The sequence below is a fragment of the Xylocopa sonorina genome, chromosome 15 (assembly GCF_050948175.1).
Source record: "Xylocopa sonorina isolate GNS202 chromosome 15, iyXylSono1_principal, whole genome shotgun sequence".
NCBI classification, from domain to species: domain Eukaryota; kingdom Metazoa; phylum Arthropoda; class Insecta; order Hymenoptera; family Apidae; genus Xylocopa; species Xylocopa sonorina.
The window spans coordinates 6,265,516-6,286,385 of record NC_135207.1 but is presented as its reverse complement, the minus strand read 5'-3'; the positions used below and the strand labels follow the sequence as shown (position 1 = coordinate 6,286,385).

The 20,870-nt window shown below is 34.8% G+C and overlaps 1 protein-coding gene and 1 long non-coding RNA gene across 8 annotated transcripts; both read left to right on the top strand.

Annotated features, from left to right (window-relative positions):
- The first annotated feature begins 998 nt into the window (after positions 1-998).
- Positions 999-20,847, top strand: Rtnl1 (reticulon). Of its 6 annotated transcripts, none has more exons than XM_076907254.1 (6): positions 1,000-2,225; positions 8,718-8,753; positions 16,328-16,535; positions 16,741-16,949; positions 17,460-17,565; positions 18,543-20,847. In XM_076907254.1, the coding sequence occupies exons 1-6, from the start codon at positions 1,478-1,480 to the stop codon at positions 18,592-18,594; spliced, it is 1,359 nt and encodes a 452-aa protein (XP_076763369.1). In that variant the 5' UTR covers positions 1,000-1,477; the 3' UTR covers positions 18,595-20,847. The 6 variants fall into 6 exon arrangements, with proteins under 6 accessions (XP_076763370.1, XP_076763369.1, XP_076763372.1 ...); XM_076907256.1 differs by lacking the exon at positions 1,000-2,225 and adding an exon at positions 4,735-5,187; XM_076907255.1 differs by lacking the exon at positions 8,718-8,753 and having other exon boundaries at positions 999-2,225.
- On the top strand, positions 10,134-11,613 carry LOC143430824 (uncharacterized). 2 transcript variants are annotated; one of them, XR_013102652.1, is made up of 2 exons: positions 10,134-10,498; positions 11,396-11,613. It is a non-coding gene; the product is annotated as an uncharacterized LOC143430824 (long non-coding RNA). The 2 variants fall into 2 exon arrangements; XR_013102653.1 differs by lacking the exon at positions 10,134-10,498 and adding an exon at positions 10,680-10,975.
- Positions 20,848-20,870: the final 23 nt, after the last annotated feature.

Here is a 20,870-nt window from a genome sequence, read left to right as displayed (position 1 = left end):
TTTTCTACATGATATTTCGTAAATACTGTCGACTCGCCACAATAATAGTACAAAAATTAGATGTTCTATAAAGAACAAAAACAATTAAACATTTTTATTCAAAGAAGGGTGGATGTTTGTTAATTATCAAAACCACAAAATTGTTGCTACAAGAACATATTTCATAATAATATTTGGTATATTCTGTGAACAACTTCATAACAAGCTGCACACTTAAACGTATCTCATTAAAAAATTGTTCCCCTTTTTATTACACTATCGAGTATCACTAAACCTTGAAATGATAAAGTGCCCCGCCCTATATATCAAAAGGAACTGAAAGATATTGATTAATTAAAGAAATAAAAAATTGTAACTCCGTAGAGCAGTAAAATGTTAAATAGAAATTTTCAAAACTTTTTGGAAGATCAAATGCATATATATAAGTCTGAACCGAGGCTCTTAAATAATACAAAATATTTTGTAATTACTTTAATCACAAATATTTACATTTTCTATTGTTCCTTACGTATAACAATACTTTGTTAATTAATAGAATTTAACAAAAGTATGACACACCTAGGATCATCATACATATCTAACCTTACCAATGTGACTCATTGTCCAAAACTACGTCCCCTCCAGCCTTTCAATTCAGTAGTGGGAGAAACCAACTCAATTCTGATTGGTTCAGGTTCAGGGACGAACGACGATTGCCAGATTCCGGTCTTAATATTTTTGTTCAAAATTTATATTTTTATTAGAAATTACAATAACAGTCAGAATACGTTAAATATTAAGAGCAGTATAATCTCACAACTCACAATTTTTTTCAATCACTTTACAGATTTCGATTTTGTTTAAAAAAATGATAAATCAAAGGGATATGTAGCATATACGAACAAGTATAGAATTTTAAAAATATTTTTATTCCTATCATTTATCACCCTATATGTATACACCACTGGCGTGTGGGACAGTAATGGTGGGGCGGAAACCCTCTTACGCACACCCCGTGAGATATTCTGTCAGAGAACATGCTTCAGAATCGAATCCACCCGTGGAAGAGTGAACGTTAAACCGGTTTCTTATTTTGAACATCTATACCTTATTGTTAACGTTTAAAGAAGTTATTGTGTATTGCGTAATATTAACTAAGAAGTTGTAACGAATAAAATTCTTAGACTTTACGACTTGAGATTGTTCGTATAAGTGAAGAATTGTACAAAAAGGGTGATCGTATACGCATGCACGCACACGCATAGACATAGACACAGACACGCGCGACAGAAAACGGAGTAAATCGTTGACAATTATCGTTGCAAGTAAAAATTTTTGAAGACTATTCCAATTGTTAAAAGTTTCGAAATTCTCTAGCTAATTGTAAGAAAAAGTTTCAGCTGAAAATTATAAAGGACATTAACAAAGGGATATTAAAGGTGCTCTCAAAGGAAAGTTGAATTCTATGACAGGATAACACTCCTCGCGTGCAGCAAAGATGGCCGAGTTAAAGGAGCAACCAATCAGGAGGGAGCACGATTCGATGGATGACTTTGAGCATCTCGAACATGTCCAGGATGGACAGTCAACTCACCTTGAAGCTCATACTGAAAAAATAGAAGAAACTCAGAAACGTAATTTCGATATGGATCAGGATATGATTAACTTTTCCTTGAATCAATCATCGAGTGCATCAGAGGATTCCAAAAAAGCGACAATGTTACTGTTAGACTCGGAGAAGGGAAAACCGGCCGAGGAAGTGAATTTTGAGGTTAGATCGAAAGAACCGGAACCTGATTTATTGTCAGGTAAGATAGAGGACCAATCGGAGATTATGAAGGTCGAGCCAGTCAATAAGAAAGAAGAACAAAAACAAGAAATCGTAGAAAAAGAAGAGGTTAAGGAAAACAAAATTCCCGATCGCGAGCCAGAAATTGTTTCTTCAGCTGAGAAAAAATTGGATGACTCATGGAATATTATTGAAAAGTCTGTACCTGTTTCGGAGCCGGTTCCGAAGCCGATTCCAAAGCCGGAGAAAAAAGAAGAAAGTGTGAGTGAATATGTGCTTGCTGAAACGGAGAAAAAGGGACGTATTAGTACTCCGGAAACTGGGGAATCGGAATTCGAATCCGAAATCGAAGCATCTCCAGTGAAGAGTTTCAAACCAGTAAAGCAAGAAGCGAGGAGAGAACGAGTAGAAGAAGTAGAGATTGCGCCAAAAGAGATTTTCAGCAGTATGGGAATCGGTGAGTCTATTTAGCTCTATGTTTCAAATCAGATTTATTTAACAATACATTGCATTTTAAATTAATAAAATTCATATCTGTTTCAAACAGATTAGGGTAGATTGTTTATTAAATCATACATAAATTTTATTTTTTAAGATATACAACTATTGGATAATTAAAATTTAAATCGTCGGATCATTCCGATACATATACATATATCCATAAAAAAATCGTTATTCATAGTTTATGCTTGTGAGACGTCTTCATTAACGACCTCCAAAGTCTCGAAAGCAGAAACGATTAGTACGAAACGTTAATTAATTTAGCATCTTAGCACGAAGTGAACCACGCTTCCGCTTGGCTACAACGTCATTGCTTTTCCGAGCTGTAATGATGTGATTATTTATTCCAGACACGTCATACTCCTTTTTAAGACGCCTTTATGTACATTCTCTCTCACCGGCTTAATGAGAAATTGATCCGTAAAAAAATTCCGAACACAATTTTTGCATTCGAATATATTCTTAGCGCATATTTAAAGAATAAACGAATATTTAGTAAAAATAGCTGACGGTTATAAATAATAATTAAAAATTAGTATGAAAGGCTAGAAAAAATGACATACCGCGTATTCATCATATTACGCAAATAAAATTATGTACTCTCTAATCGTAATTTTTAATAACGTTGATAACATTTCATTGCTTGGAATATTTTTTGCGTGAAACTGTTGCTATTAATTTATCGCCTAGACTTAGATCATTGGCCTTGATTTTATCATTAATGTGGTAAAAGTTATTGTTCTTCTAGATAGTGGCATCTTTATACCGTTACGTATGTACAACTGTATATTGAGTAACGGTAACCAGAGATTCTGCGCCTTAATTTCTACGTATCTTAAATATTCATAGTTCTTGTTAAGCAGACGTGTTCATACATTTATATACTTTATGAGGTTAATAATATTCTTTATTTTATGATCGCGATAATTTTTTGCACAATAATGGTAGATCATATCGAGCATTAATAATTTGTTTCGCCTTCAAATTTGTTTCGTACAAAATGTCAATAGTCGAGCAACGAATTATCGATTCCCAGGTACGTAGGTGCGCAAAGATGTGTATCATTCGGGAACAATGTATTAGTGAACTACAATGCGTTGAATGACATTTTTAGTGTTCTGCTTTTGTTAACATATACTTACTATTTTGTTTTAGGTATCTTAAATGAAAACTTTTTAATAATATAATAACTATTCTTCAACGAATTCAAACTTTTTAGCGTTAATGAATTTTTATTGAAATGTAAAATAAATACATTGCCCATTAGTGCATTGAATAGTCATTGAGAAGAAAATGATTTGCTTTACAATTTAGATAAAATTATGTAATTTTCATTGACAAATTTTTTACGGATATTTGCGAAGAATAATCATTTTGATGGGATTACAACATGTTGCACCATAAAAAAGGAGACACATACGTGCACTTTGCCTGTATGGTTTCCACAGTGAATCGAAGTAACCCGTATCTTCTCTTTATATTGATCCGTTGCGGGGATACCTTACGACCTCTTTTGGTTAAACCAATGGGAACATCCGGTCTATGGGAAAATATCTTCCATCAAAACTATATATATCATAAATTAAATTAACTAATAGTAGAAAGACTTAGCATGTTCAACATTTATTGTTTCGAAAATACAGGTTGTTATCTATTGAGTCAGTGATTGAAAATTATCTTTCGTAACTATCTTTTCATTGAAGTAGTTTTATCGTTCTTCGTGCAGATATTTTTAAACATGATTTCAGAACAAAAAATTGTTCGTTTGACTCACGAATTATCTCCGAGCGTACTACACTATTGTAGCATCCAGTTGTTTGCTTCTCAATTTCTTTCATATACTTACGAGAAAAGAAGAACGTTACATTATGCAACTGTTACTACTAATAATCATAAATGTTTTACAAACTTAATTAATGTTACCGTTCTTTTTCTTATATATACTTTTTGCTCAGTTGATTTTTTTAAAGAACTGTTTAGATACTGAGATATCAATTAGTGATTTATCTGTCTCTCTAACGATAGTGGGCAATTTAAACTATTATTTTTAAAGATTACTTTGCTGTTACAAGATACATTTAAACTGTAATAATAATAATGTTTGCACTATTCTGCAGAAGTAAAGTAATTCTCTTGCATCGTATTTATTAATAGATAATTAATGCTTAAATAATTACATATAAATAATTGTAGTATTTAAATAAAAAGGCAGATTGATATACATTTATAAAATAGGATGTACGGATTCAAATCTAGCGTTTGGATGAACTTCAACAGTCAAATCTTGAATTCTGCGCCATCTAGCCTCACTCGCGTGAATCCATTGCGTTTCGCCGTCGCTAAGCACGCCATCTTTTATCCACGAGGATAACTATCTGCTCCTCGCTCGAATCCCTATCGGCTCCTGATGCGTAGCAATGGTGCGTCGAAGTGGTGGGGATATCTGGAACTGTCCACGGGTCGATAATACTAGTCAGTCCTGTTCTCGCCTCGAAGTGTGGTGTGTCGTTTAGGTGTCGTCACGCAAAAATTACCACGAACTATTTATTTTCTTTCATAAACTCATTCGAGGTCGTTTCGCGTACACCCGAAAACAAACGGAACGAATTCAAGGAGTTCAAGTGTTCACGCGGCGAATAAAATTCAGTGAAATTTAATAAAGAGTGAAAATAACGAGGAAATTGTATAGGATTCGGAAAGTGCGTTTCTCGCGATTGTCAGATCGGACTATCCGCGTAGTGTTCGAATGCGATTCGGCCTTGATTCTATTGAGACGCAAGGTTAGGTGAAAATGAGAACGGAGCCGGCATGCCCTATGTCTCCCGGAAAGGAAAAAGAAGATGCTGATGCGGTTTGCAAAGAAACATGTTCCGCTCTAGCCAATGGCAATTCTTGCTTCTGGAATATACTTGATCCATGTATACATTTATATATATTTATTGTTCATTTGTTCATGTTCATTTTCTACTATTTTTTGCACATCCCATGCGACACAGAAAACAGAGTAGAAGGTGTCTGGGAATAATGTGGAACAGGCTATCCGCTGCGGTTTCAAATAGTACATATGTATATAATTGTTAACGGGTAGCACCTCCGATTTTTTCGCAACCATTAATAAGATTTTTATTTATTAGCTGAATGTGGGCATAAACAAAATTCACAATCATACAAACGGGCACGATAGGCGAACTGAACGGAAGCTATACTTCTGACACGTAATGAACAATTATAAAACTTATTCGTAACAAATTTTTCATTGTCGATATTTAACATAGATTGACCATGATTCCCTGTAAACGGGATCTATTAACGAGGTGCGAACAACGACTTATTTATTGGTCGACATTTCAAAAGCGAAGGGTCAAGTAGAGTGTTTTTATGTTTAGCTACGCAATTCCCGGCTACCTTAAGAACTTTCTCGAGGACTTCGTAAATCGAAGGAATAGATTTTCTGAATAGTAACGAAGTGCAATTTGTAATCAGTAGGGCGCGTACTAGTCACAGTAGCTTTTTCGTATGACTAAAATTCAAATTCTTTTGTATTTGTGTTGTATAAAGCACATAAGTGCGTAGGTGCCGGTTATAAGAATTGTACATTATTGCATAATGTAGGATACCTTTAAATTATTTTGAAAAAATCCTAAGTTTACCGTGTATCAAATAACGCGATAACGATAATATAATTACTTTAATTCGAGACATAAGAAAAAATATGAGTTATCTCTTACTTTAAAGAGTTATAATGACTGCTTAAGTATAGAGAAAATTAGCACCGCAATCTGTAGAGATCAGCAAATTCTCAGGATAATAATGCTTAGTAATTAATTATTTGTTAGTAAAAGTGTAAGGTTTTGCGAAAAAACGTTGTAGAGACAATCTTAATATCACCTTAAAAGCTGATTTATCACGATACATAGTAAAAGTTCCGTGTTCTTTTTATGAAATTATTGATTGCTACAGAAATTACAGCATAGTTTATTAATAACTTGTTTTTCATTAGTAAAGCAGTCACAAGTATCGATTATTTTCACATATATGCATTCAGATATAAATTTTAATGCTCCTCTGATAACAAATATACATTATACTTTTTTGTAGGTATATTTTAATTTACTGGTTCCTTTAAAAATTAATTGCCTTATAGAGTGTACACTGAGATAACAAATAATTCTCCTTTCTGCAAATTTTATTATGTTCAGAAAGTATCTAACGAGTGAATAAATGTAAGAAAAAAAAGTTATGGAGAAAGTTGGGTTACTTTTAATGTAGATAAAAAGAGAGCTATCCTTGCCACGAATTTATTGTTATTTGACAGTAAAGAGCGTTTAAATACTGCATTCCACTCTTTACAGAAACTAAACTGAAATGTATAAAAAGAACTGGGAAAAAAGAAGTAGGAAAATAGATAATTACATAGTTCTGGGTGCATCGACTGTCTGACATGCGCAGCAGAAACGCGATTTGTAAGTGGGTTATTGATCGTCGACTATCGGTTTTTATAAATATGTTACATTCTCCACATTGCAAACAACAATTTCTGGTAATAAAATAGAAAGTATATAATAATCGAATCGGCGTATCGTTCGTGACGAAAGCAAAAATAATAACAACTGTACGTTTGCAAATAAAAATCCCACTTTTGTTAGTATGTCGCCATGTTGGATGGATGGCGCGTGGGAAAGAAAATTACTAAATCAATTTTCGTATTCAGAATTAAAGTAAATTTGATTGTGTAAGTCATGAAGAATTTTGAAAAATTATCATATACTTGAAGATAGAGTATATCTTAAGGTTATCTTTGAATTTTTTGTATTGGAAAATTTTACGTCGTCATATGCTTGAGTTTGCTTTTCATATTTTCTGAAAAGTCACAACGATGAAAAAATAGCATTAATAATCAAGAGGCGTAATTATTTCAGCTTTATAAAGATCGTCAACAGATTCATTGAAACGTAAATAGGCGTGGCCGTATCTTAATCAAGTTATATTCCTGAAATATTCATTTTTAGACAGGGATTAGGACGGGGTAAAAATCACGGATATGCGCATTTATTATCGCATCCGCTTGCTGTGTAGTTCTCAAAGAATGGAACAGTTTACTAGACAATTACCAAGTTATTTTCAACCAATCCGGATAGTAATTAAATGTGTCAGACGTACAAGTTACATAAGAAACTGGTAACATAGAGTACTAGTACATTGATACAATTCAAGACATTTCATGTGTTTGAAGACACATATCTGCGATAATTGTGATAAGATTGAAACATAAAAATTTATTCCAAACAATTTTTTCGTGTAAATCAAAGATTTCCCATTTGTAGGTAAAAAAATGATTTTTGTATTATTATTCATATTATTATTACTATATGTACTAATATTATTATATACTATTATTAAAATATGGATAAATAAGAATGGTACAATCAATGTACCATTGTTTCAAATTCCATTAAAATTAAACATTCGTACCTTCCTTTGAATTTCTTTCTTTTAACGAGTTAGTAAAGAGAACATTTTTTTTACATCGGATCTAGAACAGTTCTTTCTACGGAGGGTTAATCACGCGTGCAAATTTCAAGATGAATCGTCTGGTCGAAGTACAGAGATGTCGAGGTAAAAGTCGAGGTCAACAGTTGCGTAATACTCTACGGTGTGTTAATTAAACCGAATGCTGCTAATCGGTTGTTGTTTAAACGTGGATTTCTTTTTTTTGTACAGTCTTTCCATAAAATGCATTACTTTCTTAAACAAATAATAACAATTTTACGTATATATACACATCAAACGGTAACATGACTTCAACAGATGGACTTGTGCGTGTTAGGATTTTAACTGCTCAACGAAAGTCAGATTCAGCTTTCCTTGATCGACTTAATACCACCGTGTGGTTTTCAATATTTTTTTCTTGCGGTTCTTATACTTGCGTATTGGATAATGATCGAATCATTTAAATGTAGATCGAATGACTTGGAGTACAGGTGCTTAGCGAAGCTCTCTTTTTATACTACTTTTAATTAAATACCTTGTATAAATGTATTTCACCTGTTAATTGATAAAAACTCGATTGTTTTATTAGTCAAATAGCATGTTAGTTAAAATTTTTTTCATTACCACTACTTACTACACGTACATAAGATGTATTATACCTAATCCTTTAATTATATCAATGAATTACATTCATTAATTATGATATGTCGAAATTTGTAAGGAACCAATCGAAGTATATTTATTTTTACAAATAATTATTAATATTAATACAACTACGATAACACAGTAATGATTATTGTCGTCGAAATATCATCGTTGGTGTTATTATGTATCGTCAGGTAGAATTAGGATTTTTTTTGTCTCATCATTCGTTCATTTCTCACAGATCATCGTAGAGTAGTTACCTTGCTCTGTGTCGACTACGTAAACTAACATAATTCGATTCTGTTGTTTGCAGACGCATGGTTTAATCCTGATAGACTGAACCCAAAAGGTAAGACAGCAAAGCTCGTTGTCGATGTCAGTCCGTTTGCTTCTATATTTATGTATTCAGCAAGTATTATACATGTGCTTCGTGTTCCTCGTTGAACATTTATTTTTGTTTTCTTTTTTTTTTGGACAAACCCTCGCATTTTTATTTTTCCGCTACCAGTGTATGTAAATTAAACCGCAAAACGATAAGAAGCAAGAAACACTGGCTACAATTTATTTACTTGGCCACAAGAAGACTCATTTTAAGCTTGCAAAGGTACTTCTACAAAAATAGGAAGTACATTTGGAATAGACAAAAGATAGTTTTATTGTCACTTTGCGTTAAATCTAATTTCGAGTTTGAGAGAATTGTGAAAAATTTAATGTATATGGATCATTGGAAAGTTTTAATGAATGTTACGTTGTTGTTTTATAACCATCGAATTTTTAACGCGAGAAAATTAAAATAAGTTTTACATAAGCAACGTTGAGACAAGTTTAGTGGAAGAAAATACATTGGCAATCATTCGGAGTTTCTATTTTCTTTGTTATATGTCTATATTACAAATATGTATGAATGTGAAAAACATAATATATGATGCGTCGAATAAGATAAGTATGTAAATTCTGAAACGTATACCTGTTAAAAAAAGGACTTTCACTGTGAGACTTTAATGTTGCATTTTCTTTTGTGCAAACTTCTTACTAAGCATTACATAGATGCTTTATCATTTCTATAATACTCACAATTAGAAATATCTACGAAAAACAACCAGAACAGCACATCAAACAAGAAGCAGCTCGTACAAATGATTCAGAACATTTGCACTACGCATGATTTCTAAAAGACCTTTGAACCGACTGCAGAATTTCCTCTGCAAGATTACGTATCCATCGTTAAACACTTCTGCATACTGTTTCTACTATCTTTATGTGCAAAAGAGCCATCCATTATATCAATCAAACATGAGATAATTTTATTAAGTCATTTTTCCTTCATCGATCGATGAAACTGCATTAGTAACAAGGTCCTTGAGAACTGCTGTCTCATGAGAAAAAAACGATCTCGAACAATTTCTGAAACCTCATGCTCGATGCAAAGTCCAGCTAAGCCTTGTGAAAGAGCAAGATCAACTATGAAGACCACTTTAGCCGCATAATAGGCTACTTTCACCGAACTACCTTCTAAAGATACTGTTGTCTCTTGTATGTCCCAATGTATCACATACATACCTTTAAACGTAATACGTTATCGTTCAAAGGTTTACGGTCATTATCTAATCTTTGCTCGTCCCTTTCCTCAACAAAAATGATAAAATAGGATTTCGTTAAGTATATTAATATATTGTATTTCTGAGGAAGTTTAAAAATTAGCTTTCTATGTTCTTTTCTATGTGTTCATTTGAGAAGTTCCTTCGCTTGGGAGTCATTGTCGCGAAATGAGACGGGACCCAAAAGTTTTGAGCAGTGTAATTACAACGTTCAATTTGGATTGACATTGTTCCTTCTGCAATTACAGAAAAATCAATTCCATTAGCGGTCGAGTAGCAACCACTTGGATTCTGGCTCCCTTTTGTTCCCTCGAGTGCGAGTAGTATTGATCTTCTCTTTCGTCACTGCGAAACCAGAACACTTCTCTGTACATGTGTATGGGTCAAGTACCTCCCATAGAAAGTATCGCGGAAGTTGGAGACGTATCTATTGTTGGAGAACTTCGTTCCAGATGATACTGGAACGATATCGATTCTTGGAAAGTTCAACGAGCTGGTTAGGAATTTTCATAAACTCTGCTAATAGTAACACTGATTTTACGGATGTCATCGTATGCTTATTTTTATTGATAGTCTTCCTCAAGCAAAATTAAAATGTCGCATATACTTTGGACTGTGAAAACTCTGTAACTTATTCATGTTAATTATTCCACAGATAGCTTCTCTCCCACTTTTCTGCGATTCTCAAGCAACATGGGACTCAAGGATCGAATTTAAGCTTTTAATACAATCATTTAACGCAGTATCTTCCTGCTTAGCATAATTGTTTGAGCAAAATGTTAGGACAATTGAGCTGAAAGCAGGATAGCATTGCATTATATGTTGCGTTAAGAGTTTGGATTCGGTTTTCAAGTTTAGAGTTTCTCGTCGCCACCAGTTAACTTCCTTGACGACCGCGGATAAAGCTACCAGAATGAATTGGCTGTTTTCCTGTAACTTGATGTATGTCTAAAATACTGATGTGTTGTAGAAAGTTGTGCAAGGTATACATTCGATTTTTGAATGTTGCTTATTATTCGTCGAATTATTTATGACAAATTGTATTTCTTTTCTATGGTTTTCTTTTGGACTTTAGCTAATCATTTCGCTAAATAGAATTAGCGGACTTTGTCTTCCAACTTTCTATAGTTAGCTCCCATTACGCAGCGCTCTTCAAAAACATTCATTCAAGTGTAGTCCGTTCAGCTAGCGATATAGTAAAATAATTCTGCTATAGTTCAAGTGGTTCAATCAAGTGGTCCAATTAACCAATAATAAACATAATTATCATAAAATATTGTACTATTATCATAGTCAGCTATCAAAACATATCATGTTCATTATATGAACAGTAAATTACACAGAATATTGCTTTCCGGTAAATTACTTCAAATTGACGGTAACTCTTTTACAGGAGATCGTATCAAAAGGTTAACAACGCTCACGAGATTTTCATTACCTCCTCTACTATGATCTTGACCATTGTACAAGCACTTATACCTCACTCCAACAATGAATTATTACACATCCCAATGACTCGCATAAAACTACACACATGATTGACTCTCAGATCCGAGGTATGCATGGTGAACCTATTAAATATTCTAAAAAGCAAGTGCACGAACGTCCAATCATTCATAATACGTTATTCGCTCAATTTTAATTGAAAGTTCTATTATGACCAAAATGAAATCTCTTAATAATTTTCATTGTAAATCATCTCTCATTCTGCTCTCAATTTAGGTCTGGGTCAAGCAACCAGTACAGCGGGTCATGCCTCCAACGTCACCCGATCTACTCCATCCATCCATCCATCCATCCATCGACAACATTCCAATATAACCAATCGACCAAAGGGAACCATCAAGAACGAGCCCCTTGATTCTTTTCTTAGAGGCGAAGCAATCATCCCTCTCGTTCATTTTGCTCATCGGAACCACGATCACGTTCGAACGGGTCCGTGTCGCCGTCAAAATCCAAGAAAGACGGAGACGATTGGCGGCCGTAGTCGGGGTTTAAATATAGTATCCAGCCGGGTTCGAGGCTGCTGGTCCTCTGCCAGGAATCTCTCGTAGGGAACACTCGGTCTTCCCGACCGCGAGTCCGCAGTCTATCTCCACCAGGGAGTGTGTGCCGCGTTTCTTCGTTTCTCCTGGTCACTCGAGTCGTTGCCCGCCTGCAACCGCCCGGCGGCTTCTTTCGCTCATCGTTGGCGTGCACCACGAATTGTTCCTTAGGGGGTGGGAAGCGGAAGTGCAAGCGTAGCCAGCGAACGGTAACCATGGCCATCACGAGGGAAGAACGTGAGTAGAAGAGCAAAGGGTTCTGAGGTTTCTGAGTCGATTCGTTTCGGTAGGTTCGCTTTTAGTCGCCGACGGATGGGTTGACAGGCTGCCAGTTTCAGAATGAAGCCGCGCAGACGCGCCGTTACGTCAGAGGTTACGTACTGCTGCGATGGTGGGAGGTTTTTTGGAAATCCTAATGATTTTTGTTAGCCAGCTAGAGGACCGGGTTTAGGGTTTAACTGTATATGTCGTAATTTAAAAAGATTCAGATATTTATTCTAATAATTGAATAAATTGATGGGTAATAAGGAAAGCATATTATAAAGAATGTAGAAGATATTTATTATCGATAGATCATTCACGAAAGAAATGGATAATAGTAGTAGATAATCTGGTTTTAAGATAGTCTAAAAGAATAGATATTTCTTGCGGTTTTACGTTTCGTAGTTGGTAGTTAATAGGAAGTTTGAAATAGTTAATACCAAGCTAGAGAGATGCTCTGATAAAAAAGTGAAAGCAAAATAAAACAAGTGGGGAAAATGACTTATGTATTTGGCTGAACATAGTTGGAAAAATAAGGATCGTTTCTTCCGTAGAAGTTTTTGAAAAAGATATTTTAATGCTATGTCGAATTGGAGACCAATTTAGAATAAACAAGGCAATTGTGCTTCAAAGATTTGTTTGCAATAAAGGTGAATGAATCAGAGAGGCTACTTGCTGATAATTGAAAGATTATCTACGGTTGCTCAGGAATATCGGGACATTGTACTATTTTCTTTGAAACAGTGTTACTTTTAGCACTTGGACGTGGTCCAACTCGCCAGAAGAATCAAATTCTTTGTCAAATATCATCTCATGAGAGAGAGGGAGAGAGAATCGATCGCGGATTCGAGAAACTCTTCATGCTTGAAGCTACTACCCACTATACTGTCGCAATGCGACAGCCTCACTGAGAGCTGAAAACGAATATCCCCATTTTCCTTTTTAAAAGAAAAGTCATACATCATTCCAGTTATTCGAGTCATCCTAAATTACTCTCGCATTACTAAAGACTAATCTCAAAAAATGGCCTTGTAATATAACCGTCTCTATGAGAGACTAAAAACGAAGACTTCATTTTCTGAAGAAAAAAATTAAAAGTTATCGCATATTATCCCAAACAATATTGTTCACTTCTCAACAAAATTTTAAACAATAGAGAAAGTATTTTCTTTAAGAAAAAGTCGCAAATCACTTCACGTTGCCCTATAAGAAAATTCTTTGTCGTACGTGAATTTACAAAATTGAATGGAGGAAAATGTAACCAACTTGTAACGCGGCGAGCAGTTTCGTCTTGTACACGATTAAGTAAACTTCACGTGCGGTGAGACCGTAAAGGAAGGGTCGTAATTTTGAGTTGGGTACGGCTGCGTATAATTTTCTTACGAAGGGTACGAAACGAATGAGGGGTGAATTCGTTAAGGGTAGAATATCCGTACGGCAGGTGTATTTCTGGGAATAGTAAGGGGCATCGAGGCAACGGCCGACGCTACGACGCCGGGCGTCGTACTACCGGGCAGACAAGTTATTGATTTTCCGCCACCAAACCGCGCCCGACCGTTCCACTCCGTCTTTTTCTTTCGACACGTGACACTTACGTGAGACGTGTTCTCTCTCTCTCTCTCTCTTTCTCTCTCTCTCCCTCTTTGTCACTGTGGCTAACTGTGTCCACGTTTAGATGAGCTCCAACTGCGTCTCTGATTGAACCTTTTTAACAGTTCGTTGCGTCTGAAAGACGCAAACAATTACTTATGTATATGAATTCAAATATCTACGTGTTGCGTTTATGGTTTTTAAAACGCGCTGTATTAGGGGTTATTTAAGGAAAGGAATATTTTTCAAATAATATTTTTAATTGGTACACAATGGTTACAAAATATGTAGGCACATTATTCCATTTACTTTACAATTTGTGATCCGGTTAATCGCTTCCATGCGACCATTTAAGTCTGTAAAAACATAACGTCCAAGTGTCTTGTTAATAAACATAGACCTGTACGAATATTTTTTGTAACCACTTTGTCTGTGTTAGAACGTGTCCAAAGAAAAGAATAAAATTTTATGAATTCACTCTTGCTATTATAATAGAAGATCCGAGTCGGTTAATCAGAACGTTAGGTTTATTAAAACGTAGCAGGGTACGTAAGTGTTCAGAATACATACAAAAATTTTAAGATTCTGCTCGTGTCCAGTAACACAGCCAGCTCAACTTGAATACATATTTCTCTGGCTCAATATATCATACCGTTTTCCATAGAGAGCCTCGTAGTTGTATATTACGCATCGATTATAGTTACCTCGCAACTGATCGCCTTGAAGATGTCGGCTTCGCGAAAGAAGCGGTAAAACAACGACACGTGTCCGATGCATTTTCATTGTATTCTGTCTATCGTGATTAAGCAACCTTGAAATTGTCGTTAAAAATACAATTCCGCTAAATATGTTTTAAATATAAGCCTCGAATGTTATCTGAAATAGTAAAGTACTATATATGTCATTTGCAATTAAAAATTGGTCACGGTTTAACGTTTGCTATTTAGTTAGATTGTTACAGAATATTAGGGGATTTGGAATTGTTGGTGCAATTTTTTGGTCGCTGAGAACAGAATTCGGTACTGATCAGGAATTGGGACAGATGGCATAAATTCGTTTGGCAGAATTACGCGACGTTGAGGAGGCCTTGGAAACAGTTTAATAGAGCATCCTTTTTGGATTAGAGACAAAGCCGATGCAAAATTCGAGGATCCACTGGCTCTATTATTAGGGCGTCTCCAAGGTTGTCCACCATCAGCCACTGCCATTAATCACCGTTCCTCGAATGATTAATTAGGATGGAATTACCTCGATTACAGAGACACTTAGTCCGATAACTATATAATGCGATCATACAATGAATTTTAGTTCGATTATTACGTTTGAAATAATTGGAAAATTTATCTATACGGCTTTATTAGTCATTCGTACTCTAAATGTATCCATTGTAACGTAGGTGTAGGTTGATAGCATAAGTACATTTCTATTTATAGATCCGTAGTATAAATACATTTCTAATTATTTGCTATTAGTTAAATCACCTCTAAATGTTAGTTCGAATACTAATAAGCATAAACCTTAGAACAAAATTTTAATATCGGAATGGCATAATTGCCAACGACACTCGATATCGATCAAGATTTCTAAAAATGCATCACTTTTCCTCTTCCACTTTCGAACGGTCTGTCTATTTTGTTACCCCGACTGTTCCACCGGTTCCCTTTCCTTCCTTTTCTTTCATTCCAGTTCACCGTCCCGGTTTCCCTCTCCCCCTTGTCCCATTCTCGTGCTCACGTATCACCGTAATATCGCCAGACGTGTACAGAGAGCTCCATGTGCGAACGAAACCGCGAGACGAGGTAGCAATTCTTCTTTAGCGTACCTCGCTTACGACCATTTCTAACATAGCTTCCTTTCCGTTTGTCGACGATGGTACGAAGAGATAATTTAAGGGCGTCTGTCGTGGATCTTCCTGAAAGGGGTTCAGGTGAGTCTTCCACTTCTCCGTAGACGCCATCGATTTTTAGGTACTTGAGTTAACATATGGTTCGGGAGCACGTGGTCGTGAAAGAATATCGAAATCGGCGGGTCTCTTTTAGTCTGCATCGAGCACAAACCTCGGAAAGTTAAGAAGAAATGTAATATCATTAGGGTCTCTGTGATGATGGTGAATTTCGGTAAAGATATCACGGTAAAATGGTCTTGAGTAGCGTTTAGGAACTTGTCTCAACATTTAATGATTTTATTTAGGAAATGATTATGCGTGCTTTTAAGTTGGTGGATATCTGCAAAGGCTACCCTGCGTATATACCATGTCCGATGTGTATCTCCTGATAAATGATTGTGGATACTGAAATGTAATTTTATTTATTATTATTTTATAGATGTTCGTATATGCCGTGAGCTACCAATAGCAACCAATATCCAAAATGGAATCGTTGATAATTTAGAAGTCGACCATTCTAACGTCGATGTGTTTCTTGTTTTAGTGGCAGCTCTGATCTATTGGCGTGACCCAAAGAAATCAGGAGCCGTGTTCGGATGCATACTCGGCGTGCTCCTCTCGTTGGCCTATTTCAGCCTGATAAGCGTACTTGCTTACTTGTCTCTACTCATTCTCACTGGTACCATCGCCTTCAGGATCCACAATACGGTCCTTCAGGCTATTCAGAAGACTTCCGATGGGCATCCCTTCCAGTAAGTGTACTCTGTTCACTGGTTAAGTGTAAGAAAAATGAAATCTTCTACTCTAGAACATTACTCTCTATGTGAATTGTATTACAATAGTCTGTTTTTTGTTGACAGCAGTTAAGTCTTTAGACTTAAGATTTAAAATGAACATAAATTCTAGAAGCAGGATTCGCGTAGCCCTATAGAAATAAATATTTTCCTGTAATTTCAGAAATATTTTGGAGATGGACTTGACGCTGCCCGCAGAAAAGGTACACGAAGTTGCAGATGTGGCCGTTGCGCATTTAAATGCAGCGGTCAGTGAACTTCGTAGGCTCTTCCTTGTCGAGGACTTCGTCGACTCTCTGAAATTTGGTGTCCTTCTTTGGTGCCTCACCTATGTTGGTTCTTGGTTCAATGGAATGACTCTAATTATAATTGGTAAATGACCATTAATTGCAAACTTCTATAGTAATCTTCAATATCTAGACTACAGATTTTACGTTCAAGCTGCAACGTTTTGCCAAAACTGCCATTGTCAATTAGACTATTATTGTCCAATAATTTATTAACAAACTGTTTTTATCATGCTTTTGTTGTTGGTAGTTTAAAACATTCAACAACAGTTTTTCCAAAAAGCCCTTCAATGGCCCCCTCATTAAAAATGTTCAATCAAAGTACTCTTAGTCTACATTTATATTTGCAGACAGGAAATAGTTGTACCTATATACACGTCTAGAAATATTAATAGGACTGACATCTCAACGAAGTATTCAGCGTCAAGAGACTAAATTCGTGATCTAACGGTGTTTTCGCCGTCACCAAAATGTATAATGAGGTCATTGTTCTCATTCAGCAACGTCAGAATCCTCTCGATATACGAATTAGCTGGCTATAAGACACGAACAAGAATTTCAAGGAATATATTCGATTTGATTAATCTTCTTGCAGGTGTAGTCGCCTTGTTTACGTTGCCAAAGGTTTACGAGACAAACAAGGCACAAATTGACCAGAATCTAGCCCTGGTTCAAAGCAAGATCAACGAGCTCACTACTAAGTAAGTGCGATTGATCGAGAAAATAATAAAACCTTAATATTTCATGCCTTCGAGTAGAAAATAGCATTTAGATACTAAAACTCTAAGATACTAGTTTTATTCCATACCCTAAATAAAATATTTTAAATATTTTAAACATCTTAAATATTCTATTCTATGAAAATTAAACGAATCATTTTGAATAGAATTGCGCAACTGTACTGTTATTCATACTTCTCTCATAAACATTGCACAATATTGTAATCTAACTGTGGCGTTACACTACGAGCCATCCTACTTTGAAAGTAGCATACGTCCCCTCTGTAATCAGCCAGTTGTTACATAAAATATTAACCCTTGGTTATACGTGACGCAGAGAATGAGTTCGTCAGTTTAGGCAGATAGAAGTGGTAACAGCAATAGTAACACCATTGGTTGCATCAAATGAACAATATAAGCTTGTGCCTAAAAATAAATTTTATTATACGAAGTACTTGATAATTATTAAATATATTAAATGAGGAATATTAAGTATATTAAATGATAGATAAAATAATGAAATAAATCCCGTAGATGAAAGTAGATGACAACAGAGAAAAATTAAAAAGTAGAAACACTAACATATTACTAATTTTTAGGAAGTGTGATATATAAGTACAGATATAACGTAGGATTAATGCAGTTTTGCGATGAACATCGAGAATGGTTGCCGTTAGACATTCCCCTTGATGTAACTGGCAATTATTGTATTGATAATAGGTGTCCATCACAGCATAGAGACCATTAAAATCATATCTTGAATTGGTCCAACATGCAAGGCAAAATTGAGAATAATTCTACTCTTTTACATGCTTTATGTTCGCATAACTTATCAACAATATTAGATAAACATATTTTATCATCGATACCATTAGAAATAAAAAACCAACGATTACACTCGTTTTAAGCAAACACATTTAGCTTCTTCAAAATTGTATATATTTTAATTATTGTTTTAGGGTGAAAGCTGCGATACCGTTTGGTAAAAAAGAACCGAAGAAGGAAGAATAGAATGTAAGAATATACCACCACGCGGGGACAAAAGAAATTTAAGCGATGTCTCTGTTAATCGAAATAAACGGAAAGAAGTAACATTTAGCGATTATGTTAATTCGTTGCGACACGTGAGGCGAATAGAGTCATTTGGTGTACTCTATGTAAAAACCATGATCGGTGCAATGCGTGTGTCTCTTATCTTTCCCACACCAGTCCTGAACGGATCTTATTTCAGACATAAAATGATATGCGGTCCCATGAAAACCACGTCTGAGAAGAAATAACACAGGCTCCGCAGAACTTTGTATTCATAATGAGTTTTTAATCAGCTTCTTTTAAGAAAAATACCTGGACGTTTGAAACCAATTTCCTATTTCCAGCCAAAGGTAATCTTGTCAGTGAAATGCGAAAAATTTTACTGAGAAACGAAAGATTAATATGTGTTTAATTTCACGAAAATACTTTTTTAGCGGAATTGCGAAATTGTTTTCAAGAATTTAGGTAATTTCGTTGGAAGAAGCTAAACTAAAATCCACTATAAGCACAGAGTTCTGTGAGATATCTGTTTCTTTTTCTCAGGTACGATTTTAGCTAACTTTTCTAGATTTTTATCAACAAAATTACGCATCTATTTTCTTTCAACTGTGTAAATATACGTTCTGTTTTTTTTTCTTGAGTAAAAAAAGAAATATTACTTTAGATCACTTTTCCCTTTGAAGCGGCTTTTGTAAGAAGTTTTTATTTTTGTTGCACATACAAGATCTTTAAAGGTAAACATTATTTATTTCGTGCATTATCGATTACCTTGAGGAAATTTGTTTCATATTAGAAGTGTGAATGCTGTATATGTATGTGTGCGTGTAAGAAAGAGAGGGTAAAAGTGTTAAGGAAGAGGAGTGGAGAAGTTTGTTGTCGATTGTTAATAGAATTGCGAATGTTGCACACATTTATCTTAAATTATTTTCTAAATGACAGTATATTAATATGAGCAGGTGTCCTGTTTAAGTAGGTTCAATTAATCATTTTATCGAAGAACGATTAATTTCTAATATATTTAAGATTTCAAGATTTTATTAAATTTAACATAGAAACTTATAAACAATTTTTAATTAAATTGTATTGAGAATATTCAGAACTGATTAATTTGTGTATAAAGCTTAGAAATTTATTATACTTAAAGAATAAAACAACTTTTGTTACTTTAAAGTGATTTGTTTAGAAATACAACTTCTAGTGTTGATTGGTAAGCAATTGTAAAACGTTTCGTAGTTTATATGCACGTGTGATTGAAAATCCTTTAGAAGAGTATAAATTTCGTTACGCTTATCGATTTTTTTATAATTTTTCGATTTGTACAAGCTTACACAATTAGCCAATTGAAATTTTTGTTGACATAACAATCTGTTTTATACATATAGTTAAGATTTATCAACAGTTTTATCCATAATAATTTTTTTGGTATTTGTTACTTTTTTTTTTAGTAATACCTTCATATCAATTTATTTATTTCTTTTAGAAGTACGTACGTAACTTCAATGATCAACTCTCTTTTTGCGACTTTAAAACGTAAAATCATATTTTCTAATAGTGGTACGAATCTAGCACTACTCGTGACTTAAAAAATGAGTTGTTTTAGAAATCGTTAGTGGGTCCGCATATCAATCGATTTCTGTATCATCACTCATTAATAATTCTTAAAGGAAAAACCAAACAGTGAAAATGACAAACGAGCACGTGTGTATGTATGCGAGTACGTGAAAGTAAAAAGTAGCGCCGTCTGTTTTTTCTTCGGCGTTTTCGAAGATTTTTTCTTCGAATAATACAATTATCGCTATCATATTATTAAATGTAACTATATGGTTAAACATTGCGATGGAAAGTTGTTGGCTGAATTGCGAGTTTTTATTATAATATCGGTCCAAGTAAATCGATGCTGGTACCTGTGATCTGATCGAGCTTTTTTAAATCCTGTCGCGTCGTTGATCTGTATATCGAGATATCAAGGGTCCGTTCGCAATGATTTAACAGAGTATCGATGAAATTTTACCGGGTACCACCGTCAGCCTTTACTTCAAAATATAACGTCCGCAAATGAGACGACTACGATGGAAAGGATATGCGAGGAGTTGGGATAGAGATGGAGGAAGAGTCTTTTTCAGATTGCAAATTGTAATACGCGTATCGCTTATTGACGTTTTCATTATTGCATCTGCATCCGCACGATTAATTTATAAATAAATTATATTAAATAAAACACTTAATTACGAAGATCGTTTCCTTGCCCCTTTTCT